Genomic DNA, 26,031 nt, shown 5'->3' on the forward strand with positions numbered 1-26,031 from the left:
AGTGCCCCAAGAGTATATTTTGGGCCCCTTATCTTAAATGTTACATAAATGATATGCTAAAGTGATAATAATAATAATGTTATATTTTCTCAAATATGTAAAGTTGTTTTAGATAATTGTATCTAAATATCTAAATTATTGAATTAGGTACTTACTAACCAGGTTTGACTTAAGCCTAAAATTAAATTATACATGGGAAAAACATTGTGCTTGAAAATAACAAAAATCAGCTCTGCCTATTTCCAGATAACTCAAACTTAGATATACCTGCCAAAACAAAAGCTGAAATTGAAATAACTGTACAATTTGGAACTTTCAAAATTTAAAAAATGTTATCGATAACAGATTAAAGGCCATCCTTTGTTACATGATGCCCAGAACACTTCTTATTTTTCTCTAGGTTTATACATAACGGAGTTGTGAATTATTAAAAAGTTTGAACGGCCGCCACAATGAAATGAAATAGTGTACCAGCTGGTAAACAAACTTAGCTGAGATATTTATAACATAAATTTTTGTAACAAGTTAGAACTTGTTTCAGCATTCCTTTCACTAGTTCTTCGTAATTAAAAAATGATTATTGGAACTACATATAATCAATATCTCAAAAACTGTTCGAGCCACACGATAATTGTTGATGACAAAATGTTAAAGCATTTCAAAACACTTTAGTTTTTTCTCTATATTCATAAATAGTGAAGTTGAGAATCCTGCCTAAGTTTGAATGGCTGCCATATTGAGACAAAATGGCATACCAAGCTGGTCAATGAACTTAATCAAGATATTTAAACTTTTTTGGGCTTTTTTGCGACAGTTGACATGCTGCGATGCCACAATAAATGCTGACATTGATTTTTTTGTTAGTGTCCTACTTTCGCCTGTGCTGCTGACGTTTATGCTCGTAACTTGCATTCTATGCAGTGACAACGCCTGGGCTCATTTTCTCCTATCTGAACATTTCCGATATGTTCCCCTTTGTTCATTTTCTTTTTTTTTAATGGTAGTCCATTGCTGGATGTTGCAGTTTTTAAATACATGTGTACTAATTGTCTTCTCACCTGACGAAGAGGAAATCCTATTATCCTTTCAAACCTTCCATCGTCAATAACAAAGTTTAAACACAGAATTAATCCTTAATAGACCCTCATAATTTAATTTTTTTTAAGTGTGAACACCACATGATACCATGCATACGTCTGTTAATACTGCTACACTAAACCAGGGTTAAGGTTAGTTTACATTTCATACAAAATACATGCTTGCCAGAGATCATATTATATTTATTGGTTGCACCGATATTACTTCTATACAGTTGTACAAACAAGATTACATTTATACTAGAATCATAGTGGCCGATAAACATGTAGTAACCCCGTAGTAACTAGTTTGGTCAAATTGTTATTTACAATGTGAATTACAAATAACCCATAATAATGAAATAGATGGTGATTGTTAACAGTACAGTAAACTAGAGATGACACTTTATCATAAGTCCCTGGGAGTGTTCTCATTGCCACTGTAACTGCTACTGCCACTGCCACTCTGATCTGTTACAGGTTGGTCATGATCCTGATCTTGGTCATCAATCTGGAATACAGTAATTCACAACCATTATATTATTTTTATTACAAGAAAATAGTGACTGTGGTTGCAATAAGAGCATTATTGTATTTCACGTTCTCTGATATTTATCATTCTAAAAAACTACATGTTCAAAATTCTATAATAAAACGTAGCACAAAACTAAAAACTATTAAGTCTTACGTTGATAACCATATTTTGTGTCACTTTTAGTCGATATTCTAATAAGAGTAGCGTACAATAGAAAAAGTTCAATTAACACTTTTATTATAAATTTTTTATTTAAACCGAGTCAGAGTTGTTTTTAAGTAATATAAATGTTATACAATAATAATAATAGTAATTATTACTTTTATTCAGTTATGTGGGTCCGAAGATGTTCTCATTGAGTACGAAAGGCCTCACAAGAATAAAAAAACTTACATTATTGGAGAGTTTGTTTTAAATTAATATATAATATAAATGTGTTAATAATCTGTTTATAAACATACTCAGTTTTTATTATTTAAATTGAAGATTGTATTTGTCATTATAATTTTAGCACAAACTTTACCTAAAACATGCATTACAATAATTTAAAACAAGAATAATAATACGAATAATAAAAAAATTGTAATACTAAAATTTATAAATAACAATAAATCTGACACAAAATTACAATCTTACAAAATAATTTTAAATAAATTAAAATTAAATTTTAAATATTCTAATGTGTTTAGGGTAATGGTTACATGCCTTGCAGTTGGAATTTCCTTCTGGCCCCACGTTGGATGCCACATGAAGTGTGCCAAGTTATTTTAACTGACTTTAAAAAGGAGGATGATACATAATTTGATTTTTTTCTATATCTTTTTTTATGTATGTCCACCAATTATTGTGAAACTACTATAGCGATTTTAACAATTGTTTTAAATGAAAGAGGGCTTTTTTAGAGTACTCCTAGGATTGGACAAATATCTAACCATGGGTTCATTTTAGAATTTTTACTTAATAAACAATATGGAAAAGTAAGACAAAAAATGCAGAGATACAATGTTCTTAAAATAAAAAATTGCTGAGGTGTGATGTTCATGAAATGACTATAATTTTAACAGAATAATTTACAGATAAACTAAGAAAACTAACTAAGAATATTAAACTGGTAATTTCCATGTCTACATATGGTTTCAATATGATTCTCTTCCAAGAGAGACCTTAAAAACATGATATATGGCAATGATATGGAACATATTTCTAAGATGTATGTTTTTTCCCAATAACCATCAGTTATCTCATTGATGTTACAGAACATTATATGTTCTTAGTAAAGTTCCAAAATGATGTCCATAATGAAGTCAATATTTCCACTGTTAAACAAAGAACTGCTGGTTCCTTTTTTATGTCATTTCACTTCCTAACAAATGTTATATTAACCCATAAAGGACTGGAATTATTTTCTGTGGAATTTGAAATTATTTTGTATTTAAACCCTTTTTCCTATAAGCTTTTTTGTTATTGGAAAATTATTGATTTTATTCTAGTGATGTATCTATATCGAAAATTTGTGTGTGACCATATGGTCACAGTAGGCTTTTAAGATACCTTTTCCGAATAAATAAACAACCAATCGCATTATATGAAACTTTACTTTATTATTTACTTTAAAACCATTAAACTATTAAGTAAAGTAAAATCAGATTATTATAAAGTTTTTGTAGACTCCAGAGAGTGACATATATAGTAGCCTACTGCAGTTTGTGATAGTTCTCGAAACATTTTACACACAGGCCGACGTCACATTTTTTGCAAGCTGTTCTTCTACAGAACTGCACAATCTATTTGCGCACCTCCTGCGCTTTTCTGTTGGTATTACAATAGTGATGTAGACCATCGTAGCGTAGACTATTTTTATTTTTTGCAACGAAGACCTTTCTTGAAGTACTTGGGCCGGGAAGAGCTGGAGGAGTCTTGTACCTTGTTAAGTAGCATTGAACTATTTCTCTTCTAAATGTCAGTTTTGTCATTTTGTTCCCTGACAATCTGAGAAGTCGCCAAGCATTAGTGGTGCCCAGATCTATAAGCCATGTAAACAAAGGCCACCACCACTTCTTTCCCCTGATCCCAATTCTGTGGGTGCTTATGTCCTCATCCATAAGGTCCGTCCCTCCCATGTGGTGATTATACTGTTTTATCACAAAGGGTTGTTGAATGTGGAGATATTTCTTTTCTGACTGAGAGAAGCGCTTCACACTAGCAATAGGCTCAATACCATATGATGTCGATGCGACTGTAACAACACTATTTGTCTTTCCAGCGAGCGACAAATATGCCATCTTCTTTTTCTATTTTACATTGAAAGCTTCCTCGAGATTCATTTTGCATATCTTTTTTTGATGAAAGAGGGCAGTCTTTTGGCAATCTGTTGATTCGGACAGTTCCTGTAGAACCATAACCTCTATCTTTCAGATGTTTCATCAGTGCTGGACTTGTAAACAAATTGTCAAAAAACAACTGGTAGGGTAAACTCATCTTGAGGTTTTTCATCCAGCATTGATACAAGAGGAGCTGCTGATTTCCCAAATAGCTTTGAATATGTTTCATTTGTTGTTGTGTTCTTCCCTTGAAAAAATCTCAAAATTGATCAAGTACCCAGTATCAGTATTTAGGCTCCAAATCTTGTAGCCAAAACGGATAGGTTTCCCTTTCAAAAATTGCTTACATCCATGTTTTGCCATAGTACTTTACCATGGACTCATCAAAACACAAAAACTCAGATGGTACAAAAATTGTCAAGACATTTACATTTGAGTAAGTTCATAAGTGGCCTCATTTTCCACATTTTGTCATTTGGAATTGTCTCAGAGTTATCTGCACAGTGCAAAAAGCGCATAATTTGAATAAATCTATCACGTCTCATTGCTTGACAGACCATTTCATTTTTCATATCTAGTCCAGAATCCCAATAGCATTTCTTACCAGGCAGTTCATTGTATCCTGACAGTAACAAAATTGCTAAAAAGCATTTCATTTCTTCCTCCGTAACCTTTGGGTCTGGGCAGAGTTTTTGAATAAAGCGTACTTGTTTGTATTTTTAACTAGCAATTCAATAACACTGTTGTTGATGAATAGCTCAAAAAGTTCAACTGGGCTTAAAGAACTGAACTTACTGTAGTTGTAATGCTTGAAAAGCAAGAGTCTTCTGAGCTTCCATGTCGCCATCAATCCAGGTTCGATGTTTTTTATCTTGTAGTTCCGTGCAACTTGATTCAACAAGATTACAAAGTCTTCTTACTCTTATTTCTGCGGGAGCTGATAGTTGTCCACCGTTCAAATTATTTATGGTACCACCTTCGTCTTCTGGACCAGAGTCTTCATCAGTGAGGATATCATTTTTTCTGGGGGGGCAAATAAAGATGTCAACGTCTGAGGTGTCGAGATTCCCCGTCATCAACAAAGTTTTCAATTACATCGACAGCTTCGGCTACAGTAAATCCCTCGGCCAGTGACAGTTGTTGCCTAAAAACAACAAATGAAAGGATAATAATGTAATATATATACCTCACAAAACATGAGAGGCGAAATAAAAATTACTGGTAAAACATATTCAATATTAATTGTTTTTGTTCATATGAAAGCCTACTGTGACCATATGGGTCACAGTAAAGTTTGAGGTGGCCTATGACATTAACCTAAAACTGACATAGCATTTTCTTTAAAACATAACCAGTTAAAAGCTTATGAAATAACATAGGACATATTTCAGATATGTTTTATCTTATATATAAAAAAGTTATAATACTTACAACCAATTGTTGTCAAGAAAATCAGCCATGTTGTAACATAAGTAAATTTAATACTTTACTGTTCCTCACAACTGAAACCAACCATCAAACAATAACACTACAGGTGAAGAATAACTCTTGTTCTGTCAGCTGGCTAAGAAAAAATCAAAACCAGCTTCATGAATCAGGCATACCAACCCAAAAAATAAAATACTGAAACTGTGACCATATGGTCACAGTAGTCTCTTATGGGTTTAACAGTATTATTTTTTTTATTTTTGGTGACTCACCTACAGACAACTATCTCCTCCTTTATCTCGCTACTACTGCCAGACAATGATGTGTTGGTGCACTTGATTGTCTTTCTACTTTCTAACAAATGTTAGATTAACGGTCTTATTTTGTTGGTGACTCACCTACAGACAACTATCTCCTCCTTTATCTCGCTGTCACTGCCAGACAATGACCTGTTGGTGCCTTTACTTTTCTGCTCACCTCCTAACAAATGGTATATTAACGGTAAATTTGTTTTGTTTTGTGACTAACCCCTACAGACATCTCCTCCTCTATCTTGCTGCCACTGCCAGACAATGACCTGTTGGTGCCTTTACTTGTCTTCTCATTTCCTGAGAAATGTTACATTAACGGTAATTTTGTTTTGTTTGGTGACTCACCCCTACAGACATCTCCTCCTCTATCTCGCTGCCACTGCCAGACAATGACCTGTTGGTGCCTTTACTTGTCTTCTCATTTCCTGAGAAATGTTACATTAACGGTAATTTTGTTTTGTTTGGTGACTCACCCCTACAGACATCTCCTCCTCTATCTCGCTGCCACTGCCAGACAATGACCTGTTGGTGCCTTTACTAGTCTTCTCACTTCCGGACAAATGGAAATCCTCCTCATAGTGTTCTGGTGAATCTAAGAAAAAAGGCAAATTCCGATTATTAGTAATTTCAATTTATTTAGCCTTCATGTTGTCATTCTTATTCCTGAATATGGCTGTAACATACCTCCTCAGAAATAGTAAAGCTAACATAAGAAAATAGTACCATATAAAAATACATAAAAATGCAATATTATATATTTAAAACATTCACTGTTAACACTTTTAGTACTGAGTTCTACAAAATTAAACCATTACTCATTTGAACTCCATTTATTATAATTATATCACCATGCACTAACAGGTCCATAAAAAGTTGTAATCTTTGTGTACATTTTGTGTCCTAAAAAAATTAACTTTGATTTTTTATGGTATGATGAACATTTTTTTATTTTGAAAAAGACAATTAAATAATCAAATCAATTAAAAAAACTTCTATTTGTTCTAGTTTTCTATTTTGTCTACACTATTTCAGTAATTACAAATTTTTTCTTACTTAATGAAGAGATAAGGCTTACACAATATTTACAACAAAATATTCCCTTTATCAAAGTCAAAGTTTGCAACCATTAGTATTTCAAAATTGTTTTAACTCGTGAAGGAAACAGGAGTTTTCTGGACATTTGCCATTGTTCAGTAACACTACATTTCAAGATATGCAATCTTATCTCTTCTTCAGGTAAATAACTAACCTAACACATAATTACAAACTAGGTTAAACTAAACAAATCATACCAGAGCGTTGTGACACGTGTAAGGTTTCTGTGGGATAGCCTCCCCCATATAATGTTGGTGGCTTGTGCGGTTGTGGTGATATTAGAGACTGGAGTGAATTTACCACGTAAAGTTAGATTATGAACCACTCTGTATATATATCTGCTTGACTATAGTGTGAGAGAATTTATTAGTACTTTATTAGTATTATTTATTAGTATTATTAGTAGGTTCGATCGGTAATTCAACACACTCACATGAAGTAACACATATTTTATTTTATTTCAAATTCTAATTTCTTTCAATAGTTTTAACATTATTTAAAATCAGAAGTATCTTATTATACATCAAAATTTATTATTGATCTTGAACAAATTATAATATTAATTTCTAATAACAAATTAGATTCCAATGATTTTAATGACGAAATTTATACTTGAATATAATGTTTCAAATTTTTAACTTTAAGATAAATTCCATAAACATATTCAGCATGAAGATATATCTCTTTTAATATTTCAAACAATTATATTTTACAAACTGCTTGAGTAGAGATTTTTCTATTTAAATGTGTAAACAATTACGATAATGAAACCATGCAAGAAGAGAATGTTCTCTTAAAATATTTAAATGGTTACATTTTATATTTACAAAATTAACTGGTATAATTTTCTTAAGAATAATTTACATGTCTTATATGGAAATTTTGAACATATCTTTTCTATAACAAACCATTAATTTTATCTGTGTAAATAATCTTTAAATTGATTGCTTTTAAATACTAGATTGTGAAAACACCCAATGAATGGTGCATATCACCAGCCATACAGTAAAAACACTTCTCATCAGCAGTCCAGGATTTCTGAATAGAGAACTGCCTTATTAGAGTAAAGACTTTCAATAGCATTATGCTGTACCAGACTGTTGCTCCAATGTTTTAATAATAAAGGAAAAGTAGATACTTTTAACATATTTGAAAATACAAGTTAAATGGTTTTCAAATTACTGAATTCCACGCATAGCTATGATGGGAAGGGTTGATTCAATTCAAATATTAAGTAATGCTCCATTTCACCTTTCACATAATGCAGCACATCTGGAATCTGACACTGGTACAGATTGATTCCTCCATGTCTTTCTGAAGGCATCCATAGAATTTCGGCGAAGAAGACGTTCAAAACAAAACCTTTCAAGTTTCAACATCAGAGACATGTAGACTACAAAGGAGCTCATAAGCTGCACGAAACGGAAGGTGAAATGGAGATTGTAATCAATATTCGCACTACTTAATTATTATTGTTCTTAACTTAAAAAATATTTTTTTATTTCATGATATTTGCATATTTCATAAAATTTACAGTAAAATATAAAATTCATGCACTGCAAGGTGTGGTCAGAAAAACCGGACAAGAGAAGCAAAGCAATATTATTGAAATATGATATTTATTGTGATTTCGACATTTATAGAATATTCTCTTGAAAATATTGCATGCCTATACAGCTTCAAGTGAATTTTCCACTACGCATTCCTGTACTGGAAGTCAGTTTTTTCATAGCATTTGGTTTTAGTGCTTAAATACACACAACTCTCATAACATTAAGCAGCAACAACTCCATCAAACAAATAAAAGACAACGAACAGCCTCAGAAGTTTTGTAAGCCAGAAATTGGAACTGCTAAAGAATCTAACAATGAGATTACCTACTAATTTTCCAAGAACCCTATCACGTAGGATTTCCTGAACATATTTTGGTTTTATATTTTTAAACTGAAGACACTATATTGATTGTCAAACTGTTACTTTTCCAATATTGTATTTTTGCTGACATTTGTATGTCGGTTATTCATGTCTTTACGGCCAATTTTTCACTATAAACATTACAAATCTTGTATTTGCAATACACACTATGAATTACTAAATCAATATTTTCATGACCAGTTTATGTAAGGTTGAGATTGTCCCACCTGTTTAGTTAGCACAACACATACCAGATCCTAGGTCTAAAAGTGCCTTGATGTCACTGGACACATGCTTGGAGTTCCTGCCACTGTTACTCTTGGTGGTCGGATTCATTCCAAGAGGAGGGAGAGAACCGAGAGATGACATTGAACCTCCTGCAGATTTTACGCTGAAAATTATAATCAACTACTGTAATAAAGCTGATAATAGAAAAATGAGGACAATATGGAAAGTATGACGAAAGAAAATCACTTGAAAGGAATCAAAGAAAGGAGGTTGGGATAGTACTTGGAGCCCTGTGTAATTTATATTTACAATGAAAAACAAGAAAAGTAGGCACAGTGATGAGAAAATAATGTTTTAAAGTATCTGCATTGTGAAAAACAAAACACAACACAGTGTGGTGCAATGCTACAACAGTATTCTGCAAGTCAAAATCTTTCTGGTGTTTTCAGCATAATTTTGTACATGCTTCCTAAAGGGTTATTATTTTTTTATAAATGTTCTTGGGTAACTCAGCAACTTGAATAATCAAACTTTTAATGCATTATTAAATATAATTTCAGGCTACATGCTTTAAAATAGCTTATTTCTGTCATTATACAAATATAATTATTACATGTTACTTTATATTGAGTTAAAGCCAACTTGAATCTATTACAACAAAAAGTTACAGTTACAAATTACAATTCTTGGCTATGTTATAGAGATCCTGCAAGAAATGAATCAAAGGACCCAAGTGGTCTGTTGCGGCCAAATGTGCCACCAAAAATGTTTTAAACTGTAGTTCCAACTAAACACAAGTACAGTTTATCAATTTATATCCCTGTTTTCACAATATATAACTAATGCAACTAAGGTATATACAACTTACTTCATCTGACTGAGATCTAGTTTAAGGCTGTCAGGCTTCTTGTTGTGGTTCTGGAACGAAGGTGGAGGAGGCTGTGGATGTTTCTGGTCCAAACTCTCACTGGGACCGTTAGTCACATCTGTTTTTACAATATGGTTTAAATTGTTTGTTTCTTGACTTTTCTTTTCTTCTCTTGGCTTTTCTTTCCTCAGAGAATTATTAACCGGTTCCTGTATCTACAAATACATGACTAGAGTGACTTAAGCCGTTTATAATAATAAAAAGTTTATAACTAGGTAATTGAAGAATCAAACAATTTAAAACAATTGTTATCTACTTAGTGATTTATAAAAATTAACAGTTATAAAAAGAACATTTTAAAAGTCATTGGTTATGATAATTTAACGAAAGAGAATTCCTCAATCCTGTCTAATTAACTTATTTGTAATTCAGTCATGTAGCCAGATAAATTAAAAAATACATTAGAATCTCGATACTCTTTAAGTCAAATTCCTCGATAGCTTGAATTTTTACCAATCCTCTTAAGAAAACCTTTCTAATTTGAAAAAGATTATCTTGGATAACTCAAAAAAATCTTATGACTAAATTTCAACTCTGTAAGCTGAAGTTCAGAGTAATTTTACTTCTACAACTCGAAATCCAACAGTTAAATCGAACTCTTTTTAAATTGACTTCCACAAGTCGAATTCTACCTCTATAATTCGAATTTTTGTATCGGACCTTGCTATCTCAAAAACTTCAGGATTACAATGTAGGCTTAGAGAAGCATATTGTGACCTGTCAGTCACAATCATCTGCCTGCTTGTCTTTATCAGCAACTCACATGCTTTAGTACTGTACTTAACCTTTGATTGTGCTTTTACTTACTTGAGTGACAACGAGTGCTCAAAGAAAGGTCAAAACTTTGTCTATCGGTGAGAAGTGTAAGATAATTAAACAAGTGAATGAAGGATTATGCAAGAAGGAAATAGCTGCCTAGTTCAACATCCCATGTACGTTTAATTTTGTTCTTGGATGTAGGGAATACAACATAAATTTTTCTTCTGTAACTTGACTTTTATTTTCTTTACCTCTATGTTTCGTTTACCTCTGTAAGTCAAATTCCATAAACTTGTAACCTTAATAACCCAAACAATTTATATCTCGATCTATACCTAACTCATAACAAAATGGAAGTCCATTGATATTTCAGTTATCGAGATTAGACAATATAATTTTTGTTTAAGTTTAACAAAAAAAGTCCACAAACATTAGAAATAAAAGAATTGCAAGTTTACTTTGTGTTTTTTTCCACGATCATAAAAAGCTTCAATAATTTTTATTTTTTAAATTAATCAGTATGCTTTTATAAAAAATCCTAAGAGGATGCATTGATGAAAACTAGTAATATAACAGTAACAAGGAAGGTGAATGCCGAGCACATATTGTGATAAAGGCTTTGTTTAAAGTTGTGTCAAAATTTCAATATCTCACTTATTGAATCTCCAATATCTCCAGATATCCTGTGGAAAATAGATAGAGAAACGAACAGACAGATAACCAAACAAAGGGGGGATTTCACCAGCCTCTTGAATGATAGCAAAATCCTATACAAAATCCTATAGATTAATAGTTATAACACTATATCTACCAGAAAAGTAAAATCATTTCCAATGTATGGGACCAGGTGCACAGCTGTATGTAAGCAGTTCAACTGGTTAAGAGGAATCTCTATTTTCAAAATACATTGTTGATGATAGGGAGCTGTAAGTAGAGTACAGTGTGATTGTAGGGTAGTATAAACAGTATAAAGCATGATATTTTACTGTTTAGTGAATCTATGTTGTGTGGAATCTATCTGTGTTACCATCATTCTGTTTGTTTTCTTTTCATGTTTTTGGTTTTGCTCAAAATACATATTATAAACTCTTCAACAAAAGTTTCATGCCACATTTAACATTGACCATAAGCTAAGTTTTTAATTTACAAAGAGAAAATTAATTTAAGATAAAAATTCAATATATCTCACTGAAGTATGAGAGAAATTGAGACATTTGTAACATTAAAACTTAACTTACTTTATTTGCAATAGGAACTGTAGTTGCAGGAACATGTAGTTTAGTTTGTTGCAGAATTTGAGCGATTAGAGGTGATTTCTTCCCTGAAAACATAAAAACTCTATATAGTTACATGAAGTATGTAGATTTAACAATTTTACTAAAAATAAAAAAAAAAACAATAAATTATGTAAAAAATATTATTTTCTTATATTATTTCAAGATAATAATAGATAACTGGCAAATACAATAAAATAAATAAATTCTAACTGCTGTAAAACTGACATAAAAAAGTATTTGCAACTGTAATAGAAAATATTGTATTTAACCCTATGCACAATACTTGAAATCAGGCTGGCTGGGAGCCTCCCTACTTTCTAATATTAAAAGCAAACATTGCATTTAGGCATGTCCAAACAACCAAAGAAAATGCTGTGGCTGGTTGCATCCCTACTTCCTAATATTGAAAGCAAATATTGCATTTAGCCATGTCCACACATCCAGAGAATATTCTGTGGCTGGAAAACTCCCTGCTTACTGATACTGAACACAAACATTGGATTTAGCCATGTCCACACAACCAGAGAAATGCTGTGGCTGGGAGCCTGCCTATTTTCTAATGCTGATAGCAGACATTGCATTTAGCCATGTCCACACAAGCAGAGAAAATGCTGTGGCTGGTAGCGTCCCTACTTCCTAATATTGAAAGCAAATATTGAATTTGGCCATGTCCACACAGCCAGAGAAAATGCTGTGGCTGGGAGCCTCCCTTATTTATAATATTGAAAGAAAACATTGAATTTAGCCACGTCCAAACAACCAAAGACTAGGCTGGCCTCCATGCTTTCTACTCTCTATTATATTTTGTATTTTGCCTCTTCACATCAACCAGACACAAGGGTGTTAAGGAGCGTTATGTTTTCTGCTGTTTGTGGTGCATAAAGTGTGTTGAAAAAAACAAATTTTTAATTTTTGCGGGTTTACTGAGTCCGATTGTCAATATTTTTTTATTATGTTGGCACTCATGCATGTGACGTACAATACAATTTACAGCTGTATTCTTTGTTTCCTTTTTTCAGTGGCAGCTGCTAAGGTTAGACGTGTTTTATGAACTCAGCTCATATTTTCATTAAAAATAATGGATACAAAATTTGTATCAAATTTCGTACAAAAAATTTAATACAGTATAACAAAGTGTGGGATTATTTGCTTTGTCTGGTTTGTTTTTTATGATAAAAGGATTGTGAAGGAAACAGGATTTTTCCAGACATTTTCCATTGGTCAATACAATCAGTAACACTATGTTTCGAGATCTGCAAATCTGATCTCTTCTAGTAAATAACTAAACTAATGCATGACTACAACCTAGGTTAAAGTAAACAAAACATACCAGAGCGTTGTGAATCGCATAAGTCAAGGGACCACAACAGCCATGTTGTGTGTCTATATCATGCACACTAATTCTAAAACATGCACTTAATAAAAACTAAACACTAATTATTAAAACTATCTACAGAATACAGGGCACAACAGGTCTGCACTCACTAACCAATCAAATAGAACTGACCAGAGGCCAAAAGTAAATAGCGATTGTCACAGCAGAAACAAGATAGCGGAAATAACGCATCATTGTTGTTACAAAGACCATCATATAAATTGAGATGAAGCTAAGAAATAACATGGGGAACCTAATTTTTTCAAAAGGAAATTAATTGAGGCTTCATACAATAAACTGGCAAACCAACCGATTTGAGAGCCAATTCTGAGAAATTAACTAACAATAAAACCTAAAGTATCAAACAGATTAGAAATTTGTAATTAACCAATGCGAAGTCACAGTATCGTTTTAAGAAGTCATCTAGCATAAACCAATAATATAATAAAGGCCAACTCTCGTCCATCCGTTTTTTTTCCGCCATCTTGTTTCTGCCGTGGCAGAACTACATCCACACAGCTCAAAAACCTTCATTTGACAACAAAAATCCATCCGAATGATAAGTAGAACAATTTTTTTACTAGTCACATAGACTTTTACAAAATTTCAATAAGAACTATTCAAGTCTCTCAACAGTCTGGGCCCACCAGCTTGTATACAAAATTCTCCTTCCCTCTCAGATGAACTTACTACAAACATTATTGGGAACAATAAAAAAACGCTCTTACAACAAAAAAGCAGAAAAAACAAATACAACATTGGCGACTGAAGGAACTAACTAAAGATTTTACATCAATAGATTGACTGCACATATTCACCTGATCTGGTGATTGTAACCTGTTGTGAAACCAGTGGTGAAATCCACTGGTTTTCAATAGCCTACTAAACTACCAGACTACAACAACCCTTAGCCTACTAAACTACCAGACTACAACAACCCTTAGCCTACTAAACTACCAGACTACAACAACCCTTGTACTGGCCAAAACATAGGTTCATTCTAGTCATTGTGCCATCTTCACTTCTATAAAATTAACCATTAAATGGGGCTTTAACCCCGAAAAATATATATTGAAATTTAAAAAAAAAGATATCACAGGTTCTCAATGAACTAAACTATCCACATTAGGTATTGAAATTTCCAATACATCCCACAATATAACGTCAATACCTAAGATATTGATTCCATAAATAGTATAGATTTTACTGAATATTATATTTTGAGTTAAAAATGGGGGGAAAACTAAATAACATATACTTATATGTTTTGATTTGAATCAATTCTTAGGGTGTGAATGGTACAAAGTTAAGTGAGAGCAATACACCGTGAGTTACATGACTGTAATCTTCAGAAGATTAAATGACACACTAAGGTGTATATGCTCTGTAAAAATCACTGCCTTAAATTTCATGGCTCTTAGAGAGTTTTGTTGAGTTACAAACTTATAAGCTAAATACAATCTCCCATATAAAAAGTCCTTCCATTCCACACATGTATTTGTCATTTTCTCTTTATTGGTAGGAATATACAGGGTGTTCAGTAAAAATGTTCCAATACTTTGGAATTTTGTTCTACATATAAAAATGAGCAAAAATGTTTATATGAAGGTGTGTCCTTAAACCTTTGGTTTCCATCTATCTGCTTGTATGTGTTTTTTATTTAAAAAAATTATATTTCGAACCAGTTAAGATAAAGTTATGAAACGTCAGAATTGTATTAAACTTTGATAAATCTTTTGTACAATATAATATTAACAAAATCCTTCGACCCATTTTAGAATGACGGTCATTAATCGGTTTTGAGTTATTTTGATGGAATAAATTAAACGTCCGCCATTTTGAAACGGGTAAAAGGATTATGTTAATATTTTATTTTCACAAAGGTTAATACAATTCTCAAGTTTCATAACTTTATCTTTACTTGTTCAAAAGATATAATTTTTATATAATAAACACATAAACGGAAAACAAAAAGTTTTGGGACATACCTTCATATGAACTTTTTTGCTAATTTTTATGTAAAACAAAATCCCAAAGTATTAGAAGACTGGTAATGACCACCCTGTATATAACTGATTAATGATACTGTGTCACAAGAACGTAACCTTTATTTACTGACCTGAGTCCGGTTTAAGATTGTGAGCAAGTCTGTTGCGTCCCACATATGTATAATCACTGCCAGCTTGAGTATCTGGTTTGAAAACACTCACTGTGAACCCTGTATATAACTAATTAACGATACTGTGCAAGAACGTAACCTTTATTTACTGACCTGAGTCCAGTTTAAGATTGTGAGCAAGTTTGTTGCGTCCCACATATGTATAGTCACTGCCAGCTTGAGTTTCTGGTTCGAAAACACTCACTGTGAACTCCAAACCAAAAAACTCCAGAAACTCTCTTACTAGGCTTATGGCAGCAATACCTTCTTGAGTAGATAAAAAGTTTTTCAAAACCGAATTGCAAAATGGTAGATTTCTGCCCTAAAATTTAAAAACAACACGTATTAATACAAGAAGATTAGTGCGATATGTTTAAAAAAATATATGAATTTTCACGATTATTTCTATACTCCATTTGATCCAATTTGTGTTTAGTGTTATGAGCAGAAGAACACACATAAAGTCCTTGTAATATCTTACAAATTATATAATATTTAAGCAAATTATAATTTTTGATCGTGTTTGAAATATAAGAACTTTCAGGCTTGGTAACATCAAAGTCAAAGCATTCTTTATTTACAGAAACTTGGAAGTGTGTCATTACATTTAAAAAGGAAATTAACAATTACAAATTTTTCAAGTTGTAGTCTTCAATTAGCCCTCCATTGCTATAATTTGTCCAGTGAGTACAATGGGTGATTTGTCTTCAGACTGTTTCCACTTTTATTAGGATCCTCTCTGGAAGTAAGTTGTGCATCTTTCAACCTATATATTAGATTTTCTTCTCATACAATGAGCTCTGGTGGAGAGGCAGATGGTATCTGGAGAGGCGTGTCTGGTGTCATGCATTGCACCACTTCTTGGTCTACAGGCAGTAACCTCTTGGATGTGAAGCACAGTTACTGTCATGATTTTTAGTTTTGGAAAACGAAGCCAATATCGTCTGAATTATATAATTGTCTGTTTAAAATAGGTATTTCCAGGGTAAATTGCAGTTTTGTGTGTGGGGTGATGTACCGTTTGTAAATAGTATAGTACACTGTGGGGCATAATTCTGTTTTGCTTCACTGCAATTACCCTTGGAACATAGGCTCCCAGAGGCAATGTGCAAATTGAATGATTTGTAATCATCCACATCCGGGCTCTCGATAGTCACGTAAACTGCAGCTTGTGGCTGGCGAGAGGAGCTAATTTATCTGTCTCACAAGTTAAAACTTGCTTAGTAAGGGAACTGTGCCTCGAGGACCAGTCTGACTTAAACTTACGAAGAAGTGTCTTATGCTGCTACTTGGCCAACTGGTGACTTGACCTTACTAAACCTTACAGAGTAGGTAAACTACTGATTGTTATTATTAATTTGTATATTGATTCTCAACTTTTGATTATTTTTAGGTGCCCCAATTATCTGATGTGAATTAGCTAAACCAAAAAGTTATAGTTTGCCCCTTTTAAAATCTCCTCTAAATCACGTAAGATTGTAGAAGCCTTTTGTAATTTGTTTTTTTGTCCACAGGTACTCTCATGGAATTCTTAAAATATATATTCCAGCCACTAAAGTATGAATAAATCAATATATGAAAAATCTTTGAAACATCTGAAAAGAAATCTATTATAAAAACAACTGAATAATATGTAAAAAAACCTAAAAATGTGCGTTAAACCAATGAAAAATCTGCTACAGATAAAGAAGAAAATGTTAATAGAAAAATCACAAAATCTATCAATAATCTCTCAAAATCATTGAAAAATGGTAGATATTTGAGAAATGTGGATTTTTTAAATCTTTAATTAAAAATATTTTCTGTAATAAATGGAGTGAGAAAAAAATAAGCTGTCTCTATTGCAAAGAGGAAATTAAAATAAAAAATAAGAAAGACATTACAACTCTAAAATACATTTGACAAACAAAGATATTTATCAAAATGAGGTGATCTTTTTACGAACCTCGGTTAGAGAAAACCAAATTAATAACTACCAAAAATGTATGACATATAAAAATTAAAGAAAAATTGTAAGGAAAATAAAAAATATCATAATCTATTTATGGATAAAAAATGCATGCAATCACTGATAAATCTATCAAAACTGCTGATAAAACGAGAGCTGAAATAATCAAACAAAGAAATGAAAAACCCGAAGAAAATCACATTAATGTCAAAGTTTTATCCTCTACACATGGCCTATTTTAACAATACATTAAAAAAAATTCTAACAAAAATTTGCCCCATTTAAAAATACCTATGTGTAATGTGTAATCTCAAGGAATTTAGAAAATATATATTATAAATATATATTCCAGTCAGTAAAGTACAAACTAAAGAATCTATTGTAACAAACAAATATATTGAAGTACCGATCAAGTAAGTTGACGAGAGCAGAAGTGTATTAGAAGCAAATACATAAATGTGTGAAAGGTATTTTATTTTAATTATTTGATTTGAATTAATTTATTACAAGTGACTTTTAATTTCAATTTATTTAATTCATTAAAAGTTCTTATTGTGAAGTATTAACATTTAAGTTAGTTTCATTTTATTTCAATTTTCAAAATCGACATCTGGACTTAAAAGTTCTAAAACAATTAATATTTCTGAAATATCTTTTGATGTGTTGTAAGGACAGTTTAAGCCAAAACTTTCTATATTTTCGATGAAACATGAGCTTACTAATACAAGGTGACACAAAATAGTCTAGGCAAAGGGGTGATCAATGACAGTTTTCGTCTAAAAAGAAAACGTTTCTTCACTAAGAATGTTATAGATTGATTTTACGATATTTGGAAAATGAAAACATAATTCTGGAAATAAACATTAGCATGCAGCTTAATTGAACTGATTTGATTAAAAAGAGAATTAAAAAATAAGTCTACAGCTGACATTTTTGAAAATCCAATCATTCAAATTACCAATTGATTCCTCTTGTTCACATGCTCAGTTAAGTAGATTTAACTGGATTAAAACTTATTTAAGCTGTTTTTATGAGAATGAATTTTTCAATAACAATGTGGATTCCTCAACATTGTTACAACTTTTAAAACAACACTGGCACAGCTTTTAAACCATACATAAACTTTAAAATGACATATCACTTGACCTTTATTTACATTTAAACTTTTATAGATTCGAACCCATCTAGTTCAAAATAATTTTAAAATATAACCGATAGCTTATTTTAAAATTTATTTGTTGGTTCTAGTTCAGACTGAATTGAATTGAAAATAGCTTTATTCACAAAGCTATATAGGCTATACAGTGGTATACATTGAAAGGCGTCATTAGAAAAAACAAACTAAAAAACTAATATAGGCTAAACACACACACACACACACACACACACACACACACACACACACACACACACACACACACACGCGCGCGCACACACACACACACACACACACACACAAACAATAGTGATCACACAACTTTTTAAAACATTTTTAAGTTATAAATGCCTTTTAATTCCACAGGATACCTCGATAAAAGTTTTTCACATGCGCTTGATGTTTTTTTGTTGAGGGGTTCTAGCCTATAGGAGTCAATGGCAATTTCATTTCTATGTCTGGTAAAATAAGTATGTCTGCCACCTAGCTTAGGAATTAAACTATAATATTATGATCGTTTAACATGTAGTGTGGTATGAAACACACAGAGACTGTAGACAGTCATAGTGCCAAGTGAGAAAAATGTTGGTGAACTGAAACGTCAACATTCAGATTCCACATGGTTCCTATAGCTCTTTTTTTTTTGAAGAAGAATTCTATCTAAGTTCTGCTTTGATGTAACACCATAAATAGCAATACCAAAGGCAACAGATGATTCGACCAGTGCATAATAGAGTGCCTTCAATGTATTAATTGAACAAAATGTGGACATTCGGTAAGTAGCTTATACTCCTGAAGTAACTTTATTTACTACATGGTCAATGTGGAGATTCCATGTCAATTTTTCATCTACAATTAGACCTAAAAATTTTGTCAAACTTACTTTTTTCAAAACTTTAATATTTATAGCTGAATCAATGGGCTGTTTACTTTACTCTGTTGGAAACACGATAAAATTAATTTTACTTGCATTTAATAATAAATTATGGTTACTTAAAGTAACAGTATTTGTTCATACTTGTTAGACTCAGAATTGTATTATTTTCTAAATTATTTAACGATTTTTCACTAAATACTTGTACTTTATACATAATACATATGATTCTATTAATATTTTTGACTAATGTAATTAAGAATTTGATTGATTGACTTATTGAATTAAAGTCTAAAGTCGATTAATGTACAGAATTTTCTATTACAAAACAATAAATTAGCTAAGGTTACAAAGATTTAGTTATACAGCTATTACTTTATGGATTCTCTGAAGTTTTTGTATTGTTGTTTAGTACAATCATTTACTCACAATAAACATCTAAATTAATATAAAACATTGCATTTTGCTGAACAGTGAAGAAAGATATTTGACATTAGTTTGGTACTGGATACAATAACAATTACCTTAAATGCTTCATGTTCTTCTAACACCAAGAAAACATTCGCTCGAAGTTCTGCCTGAACAATCATTACAAAATTAGATTAAACTACTGAAGACTTTATGACAAGTTATGAGTAAACATATATTACATATGAATAATTATAAATAATTAGGATTAAGTTAAACAAGTAAATAATTACTGTAGAATATATCTTACATTTATTGGGCAGAAGATTTCATTCTTAAACCTTGAACTACTTATAATAGAGGCAGAAATAAAAAAGTAAAATGTAACAAAAACTTTGTTATGAGAGGAACTAGTACTATAGGATGTCTAAAAAAATTGTCTTGTATCTAGTGTGTCTATAGGAAAATTGAATCTGTAATTTAGGAATGAAAGGCAACTATGTATGATAATTAACAAAGGATTATTTTTGGGTATTTTAAAATTGGTAATTCTAAGCAATATATGGGTCAACCTCGATTTTTCTCATATTACAATATAATGTTCCAATAAACAATTAGAAAAGGAAATGAGTAGAATTTCTTGCCGGAAAGCAGTTATAGGGAGCAGGCAACTCATATTACAATATAATGTTCCAATAGTCAATTAGAAAAGGAAATGACTAAATTTCTTGCTGGAAAGCAGTTATAGGGAGCAGGCAACCGCGAGAATTACCTATTAGTGATCAGGGGCACTGACGTGATCTGGGCTTCAAATTTGGAACTACTCGAGTTAATTTTTTTTTTTCTAAAAGAGCAAGCAGCGCGAAGCGCTGCGCAGCGGGCAAGCATCGTGCGTGATCTTCGTCTATACTGAATTGATTCAGGCCAAAGGAATGACACAGATTCCTTTACCAGATTTTTACGGAGATTTTGTATTGGGCGGATTATATAGGTTTACTTTGCTTTCCAGCATGTAATTATGTGTTTAAAATTGTTTTTCATACATTACCTACATTATATTGTAATATGTAATAACAATTTATCAGAAATTTTTAATAAAAAAAAGGATCACGCACGATGCCTGCCCGCTGCGCAGCGCTTCGCGCTGCTTGCTCTTTTAGAAAAAAATTAACTCGAGTAGTTCCAAATTTGAAGCCCAGATCACGTCAGTGCCCCTGATCACTAATAGGTAACTCTAAGCAATATATGACCGTCTGGCGGTTGCCTGCTCCCTATAACTGCTTTCCGGCAAGAAATTCTACTCATTTCCTTTTGTAATTGACTATTGGAACATTATATTGTAATATGAGAAAAATCGAGGTTGACCCATATATTGCTTAGAATTACCTTAAAATTAATTTTTAATCAGCTATACAGTAAAGTCCTGCTAATAAGAACTAATTGGGACCGAATACTGTTTGTATTCAGAATAGATGGATTTGATGAATATTATCGACATATCGGCGTTGATCGGCTCGTGAAAGTCAGTTTAATCACAGTTAGTGGGAAGGGCAGACTAATCCACTTTGGCATGGCAAATGCTCTTGACCTCACCTTGTGCTACACTAAACAACACGCTTCATCAACACCAATGAATGGCATCCTCAAGTTGATACACTACACTTCGTCATAAAAAAAACCATTGACTTGACTGTTTAAGTGTGTGTAAATTGTTTAGTCTTTTCCACAAACCTAGGCTCTAAGCACAATCGTATCTTTATTAAATGTCCTTGTACAGTATATTTTGTATAACAATGAACGTATGTTTTTCACTACAGTCTTTTTAATTCCTACCTTTTTCTACTAATTACTTCTTTTTTTAGTTTTGAAGTTAATAAACAAATATTTAATACATATGTATATATACATATATTTTTTTAAATTTAAAAATCAGTATTTTTCCTGAACTTTGTTCGGAATAGTCAAATTTTCAGAAAAGTTGGGTTTGGAATAGTGGGACTCTACTGTTTTATCTTACTCATGGTGTAAACACTAGATCAGATGTAGTTCATCAAACTTTCCTGTACTGGTTAGTGGTATGTGGTGTGGAAAGTGGGGTATAACTGAGTCCTGCAGTTTTGGTTTAACCAGGGTTGCTAACTATACGAAGGTGCAGCAAAAATGACAGTTGAATGTGTGGCTCCTATGGCCCGCTACTTAACGTCATCCAACCAGATTTTCATTTAATTAGAATATTTTTCATATTTTAGTATGACAATCAGGTAGCCTAGTCCCTAGAAAATAAGAAAAATTAAAATTAAGTGTTAGAAAACCATTGTTAACATTGCTGAATGGAAAGAAGGTTTAAAGCATTATTACTCGCATGCAGGAAAACAGTCAAATCAGACCTAAGCATGTTGGCAAGTCAAATAGATACTAAATACGGTATTTATACAGTTTATAGACACCCAATTCTTTGCACTAAAATTGTTAAAAACTCCCTTATGGTAGGTACTAATGTAGAAAGTGACCGTTTAGGGTGAGGAAACATGAAATATAAGGAAGTTATGGCAGTTGATTGGGTTGAAGGTTTGGCTCTCAAGTAGGCTGGTCAGTTCTCATGTTGGCTGAATGACCCTCGGATAAGTCCGACAGTTAAGTAGTTAAGGTTAAAGGTGAGTTTTCATTAAGCCTATTGTAGTTTTTTGGGAGCCCTGATATCCCTCCTTCTCTCGTCTTGTTAATTCCTCACCTAGAACTAAATTCTCTCCCCGTTCCCTATTCTGTTTAAATGTAAGTGGGTATTGGATTAATTCAGGTTATTTTTATTAACTTGTCAGTACTTTTTAATACTTCCTTACAAAAATTCATGGTAATAATGATAATTTACACTGTCAGGAATATTTAAATGTGGTTTTAAGTAATTTTAGTGGGTGTCCTAAACTCTACATTTATACCCATATTATAGATGGATAAAAAGTAGAACCTTAGGGTAGACTTTAATAAGCGGCCTACACTCTTTATTCGGTTATTTTTATCGAATGTTTTGGTTGTTTTTATCCGAATGAATAATTTGATATTACAATTTATTTATAAAAACATATGATTCCTACTTATTAGTTACAGTCATTTGTCATTTAAACAATAAATAGCAAGAAGTAACTAATTTGTTGAGAATTTTAAAATGATGATAAATGTGAGATATTATGTGATAAATTCTTAGATGCACGTGTGGGTTTGGCTACTACCTTCACAAAAGCAGTTACTCGGTAGGGTACGATAAGGGGACCCGGTTTTTTATATCGAAGTATGTAATCATCGATACCTAATATTCACATCTCAAATCCTAGACTATCAATCGATATAAAAGTATCTATAGTCCTCAATAACAATCACATGTTTTAAATTAAAATATGAATTTAATATTTACAGTGATCAAACAAATTATTATAACCAAAATTAGCAAAACTGAAGACGACCATATTTGCTCCTCTCACAGTTATAGTCGTTTCTTTCCCACAAATTTCACATACGTTTTTCGGTACGATTATGTATATATTATCTGAAAGTGTTTACAGCTGTTGATATAGATTAAGTTAATTGTTCAAAATAATTAATCAGTAACGATTATATCGATGGTTATGATTCAGTAATATCGTTTGCCAATTTCGATATAAAAAACCCGGGTCCGCTTATCATACCCTACCCCATTTGCTCACTGCTAACCGTGCAATCTATACATATTATAACGTATTCTGATGTGTAGGTCTAGGCAATGGTTTTATTATTTGGTAATGTTACTGTAAAATATATGTTATTAAAAATTGTAATTTATTATTCTTATTGTAAATGTATTATAATACTTGTTTAGTACGGTTAATAAGAGTATATAATATCGAATTTGGATAATATATCAAATAGTTTGATAAAAACAATCGAACAACGGCTGTAGGCCGCTTATTAAAGTCTCCCCGAACCTTATTTAATTAACTGATGCAATACACATCAATATTGGAGTGCTAATGTGTCTGAGCTTTAATTTTTGTAATGTCTCGAGTGGGTCTTTTTTGGTGCCAGCATTGGCTGGGGTCATACAGAGTAATTATTATCATAATCCCAGGAGCATTTGTAATCAGAACTATAATGCAAAAATCATGCAAAATAATTCAACAGGATCTCATGGGAAAGTACCGATCACAAACTCCCCCAACCAACAGTGTGACCTTTGGTGCCCACTCTGTAAAAAAATATCTCTTAAGATAGTATCTAAACATAAAGTTCTAATCAAGTGAAAACCTACGACCCCTTTTCAGGTTGGACAAGTTAAGAAGCGTGACACAATGAATCTTCTTATCACTTGGAAGATCAACAATAGCTTTCGGATACTTAATTTTCATGTTTCTCACTTTCTAAGAATTACTTGATCAACATACTAAAATATGAAAGAAATTTGAGTTTACCCTGTATTTACTCAGAATTACTTTTTACATAAATGCAATCACAGATTTGCTTCAAGCCTTAATTTTGGGGTTTTATGAATTGAATTACATATCAGCCTAGACTATATTTTCCTTGACTTTTGTACTTGGATTTGATTCTGTTAGACAGTTACAAATATTTTTAAATAGCTTAACCCACCTGAAAAATGTGTGTGCCAGTACTAACAGGATTAATATTGTCAGTTTGAGGGTTTATAAATTAATTCAGCACTGTATGAGTTGGCTGTATATTTATATATTAACAACAACAATTATAAGTAAGTCTAACAGATATAACGACAACAAAGATCTTGGATTCTGATTTTAGGGCTGTTTTATGCCAGAAAAAGATAAAACTGGCGATTACATTCAACATGTCAAAACAGGTACTGGCTGTTTCATGTATAATTTGTGTTGTACTCCATCTTGAGATGTTAAACTTATCATTTAGACCTACATTAAAACTTTGATGTCAATAAATATATGAGAGCACCTTTAGAACTATTATGAGATATTCTATACAGGCCCAATTGATACGAAAAACCCCACCACTAAAACTAACTATAAGTTTTTTAACTACATGCCATTAAATAATTTTAAGTTACAACAGAGAAATCTATTACCAAAATAAAACTTTATATGGGTCAAATTGCTTACCCTAATCTTTGATAAAACTCCGGTATTTTCCAATGTTTGTGACACCAAGTCACGAAGTTCTGTATTTCCATTGACAGACATTCTACACAGTAGCTACTCTACTGTTCAATTAAACTACTTTGTTTGTTTACTAACAGAAACCAGAAGTTAATAAGACCTATTTAGATTTCTCAAAACAAAACAAAACATATGATATTCGTACAACTGACAACCGAAACCAGTCTAAAGTTAGCAGCCGTAAGCTGTTTTTTATGACTAGGTTTTTTTGTTGTAGCGTACTTAACTGTCCAACTACATTCTTTTTTGGTTGAAGGCCGGCTTTGGAAAAGTATCAAGAGAGCTCGATGTACACGGTTTTTTGTTAATATTTTAGACTTCCAGGTTTTGTTTTAAAACAAAAATCATTCAGTCCTTGTGGTTGCCTTCAAAGCAATGATTATATTAATACGGTTTAATAAATGTATACATAGAGTGACTCGTGGTTTGAATTTAGTTTGTCTCACCACCATTTCATTATGCTTAACACCAATGTATTACAAATTCCTGTATGGTACAACCGCAAACGTTCTTTTTTTAATCTGCAACTCAATTTATATGTGTTTTGTTTTCGAACATGACCTATGTTCACGGTTAGTCATGATATACACAAACAAAATAAGCAAAAAAGTTGGGTGTTATAACCCTATTATGTCCGTTAACAAATAGTATAGGATATGCTAGGGATCCCTAAATATAGAAAGATATTGAAGAACGGATAAATTAATGAGATCTTCTCTAACTGGTGGCCTATCCCGCATTTCCTATCCCGAAAAGGTTTGTAGAACCTAAGACAAGATAACATGTATGTGTAATAAGTGTTATGCGGTTCTATGTGCTTAGTTTTACATTATTATTTGAATTATGGATAACAGTCTATTAATTTCCTTGAAGATTTCCATGTCCGATTGTTTCAACATCTTGATTGGTATATTTCTTGAGGATTGCATATTTATTGGACTTGGTAGTTTTATTATCTTGAAACTGTCTTGCATAATTGTACTTAGTGACATTCTAATAGAACATGTTCTTTTGTTTCAACCTTTGCCATTGTGCAGTACAAACAGAGTGAAGTAAAATATCCTTTAAT

General features: G+C 32.0%; 1 protein-coding gene across 1 annotated transcript; it reads right to left on the reverse strand.

The window, feature by feature from the left end:
* Positions 1 to 1,259: 1,259 nt before the first annotated feature.
* Positions 1,260 to 25,142, reverse strand: LOC124359063 (centrosomal protein 43-like). The gene is made up of 8 exons (XM_046811468.1): positions 24,906 to 25,142; positions 19,908 to 19,961; positions 15,520 to 15,727; positions 11,834 to 11,916; positions 9,777 to 9,991; positions 8,932 to 9,071; positions 6,145 to 6,263; positions 1,260 to 1,587 (listed from the first exon to the last, which is right to left on the reverse strand). The coding sequence occupies exons 1-8, from the start codon at positions 24,984 to 24,986 to the stop codon at positions 1,486 to 1,488; spliced, it is 1,002 nt and encodes a 333-aa protein (XP_046667424.1). The 5' UTR covers positions 24,987 to 25,142; the 3' UTR covers positions 1,260 to 1,485.
* Positions 25,143 to 26,031: the final 889 nt, after the last annotated feature.

The sequence above is a fragment of the Homalodisca vitripennis genome, chromosome 4, assembly GCF_021130785.1.
Source record: "Homalodisca vitripennis isolate AUS2020 chromosome 4, UT_GWSS_2.1, whole genome shotgun sequence".
Taxonomy (NCBI): Eukaryota; Metazoa; Arthropoda; class Insecta; order Hemiptera; family Cicadellidae; genus Homalodisca; species Homalodisca vitripennis.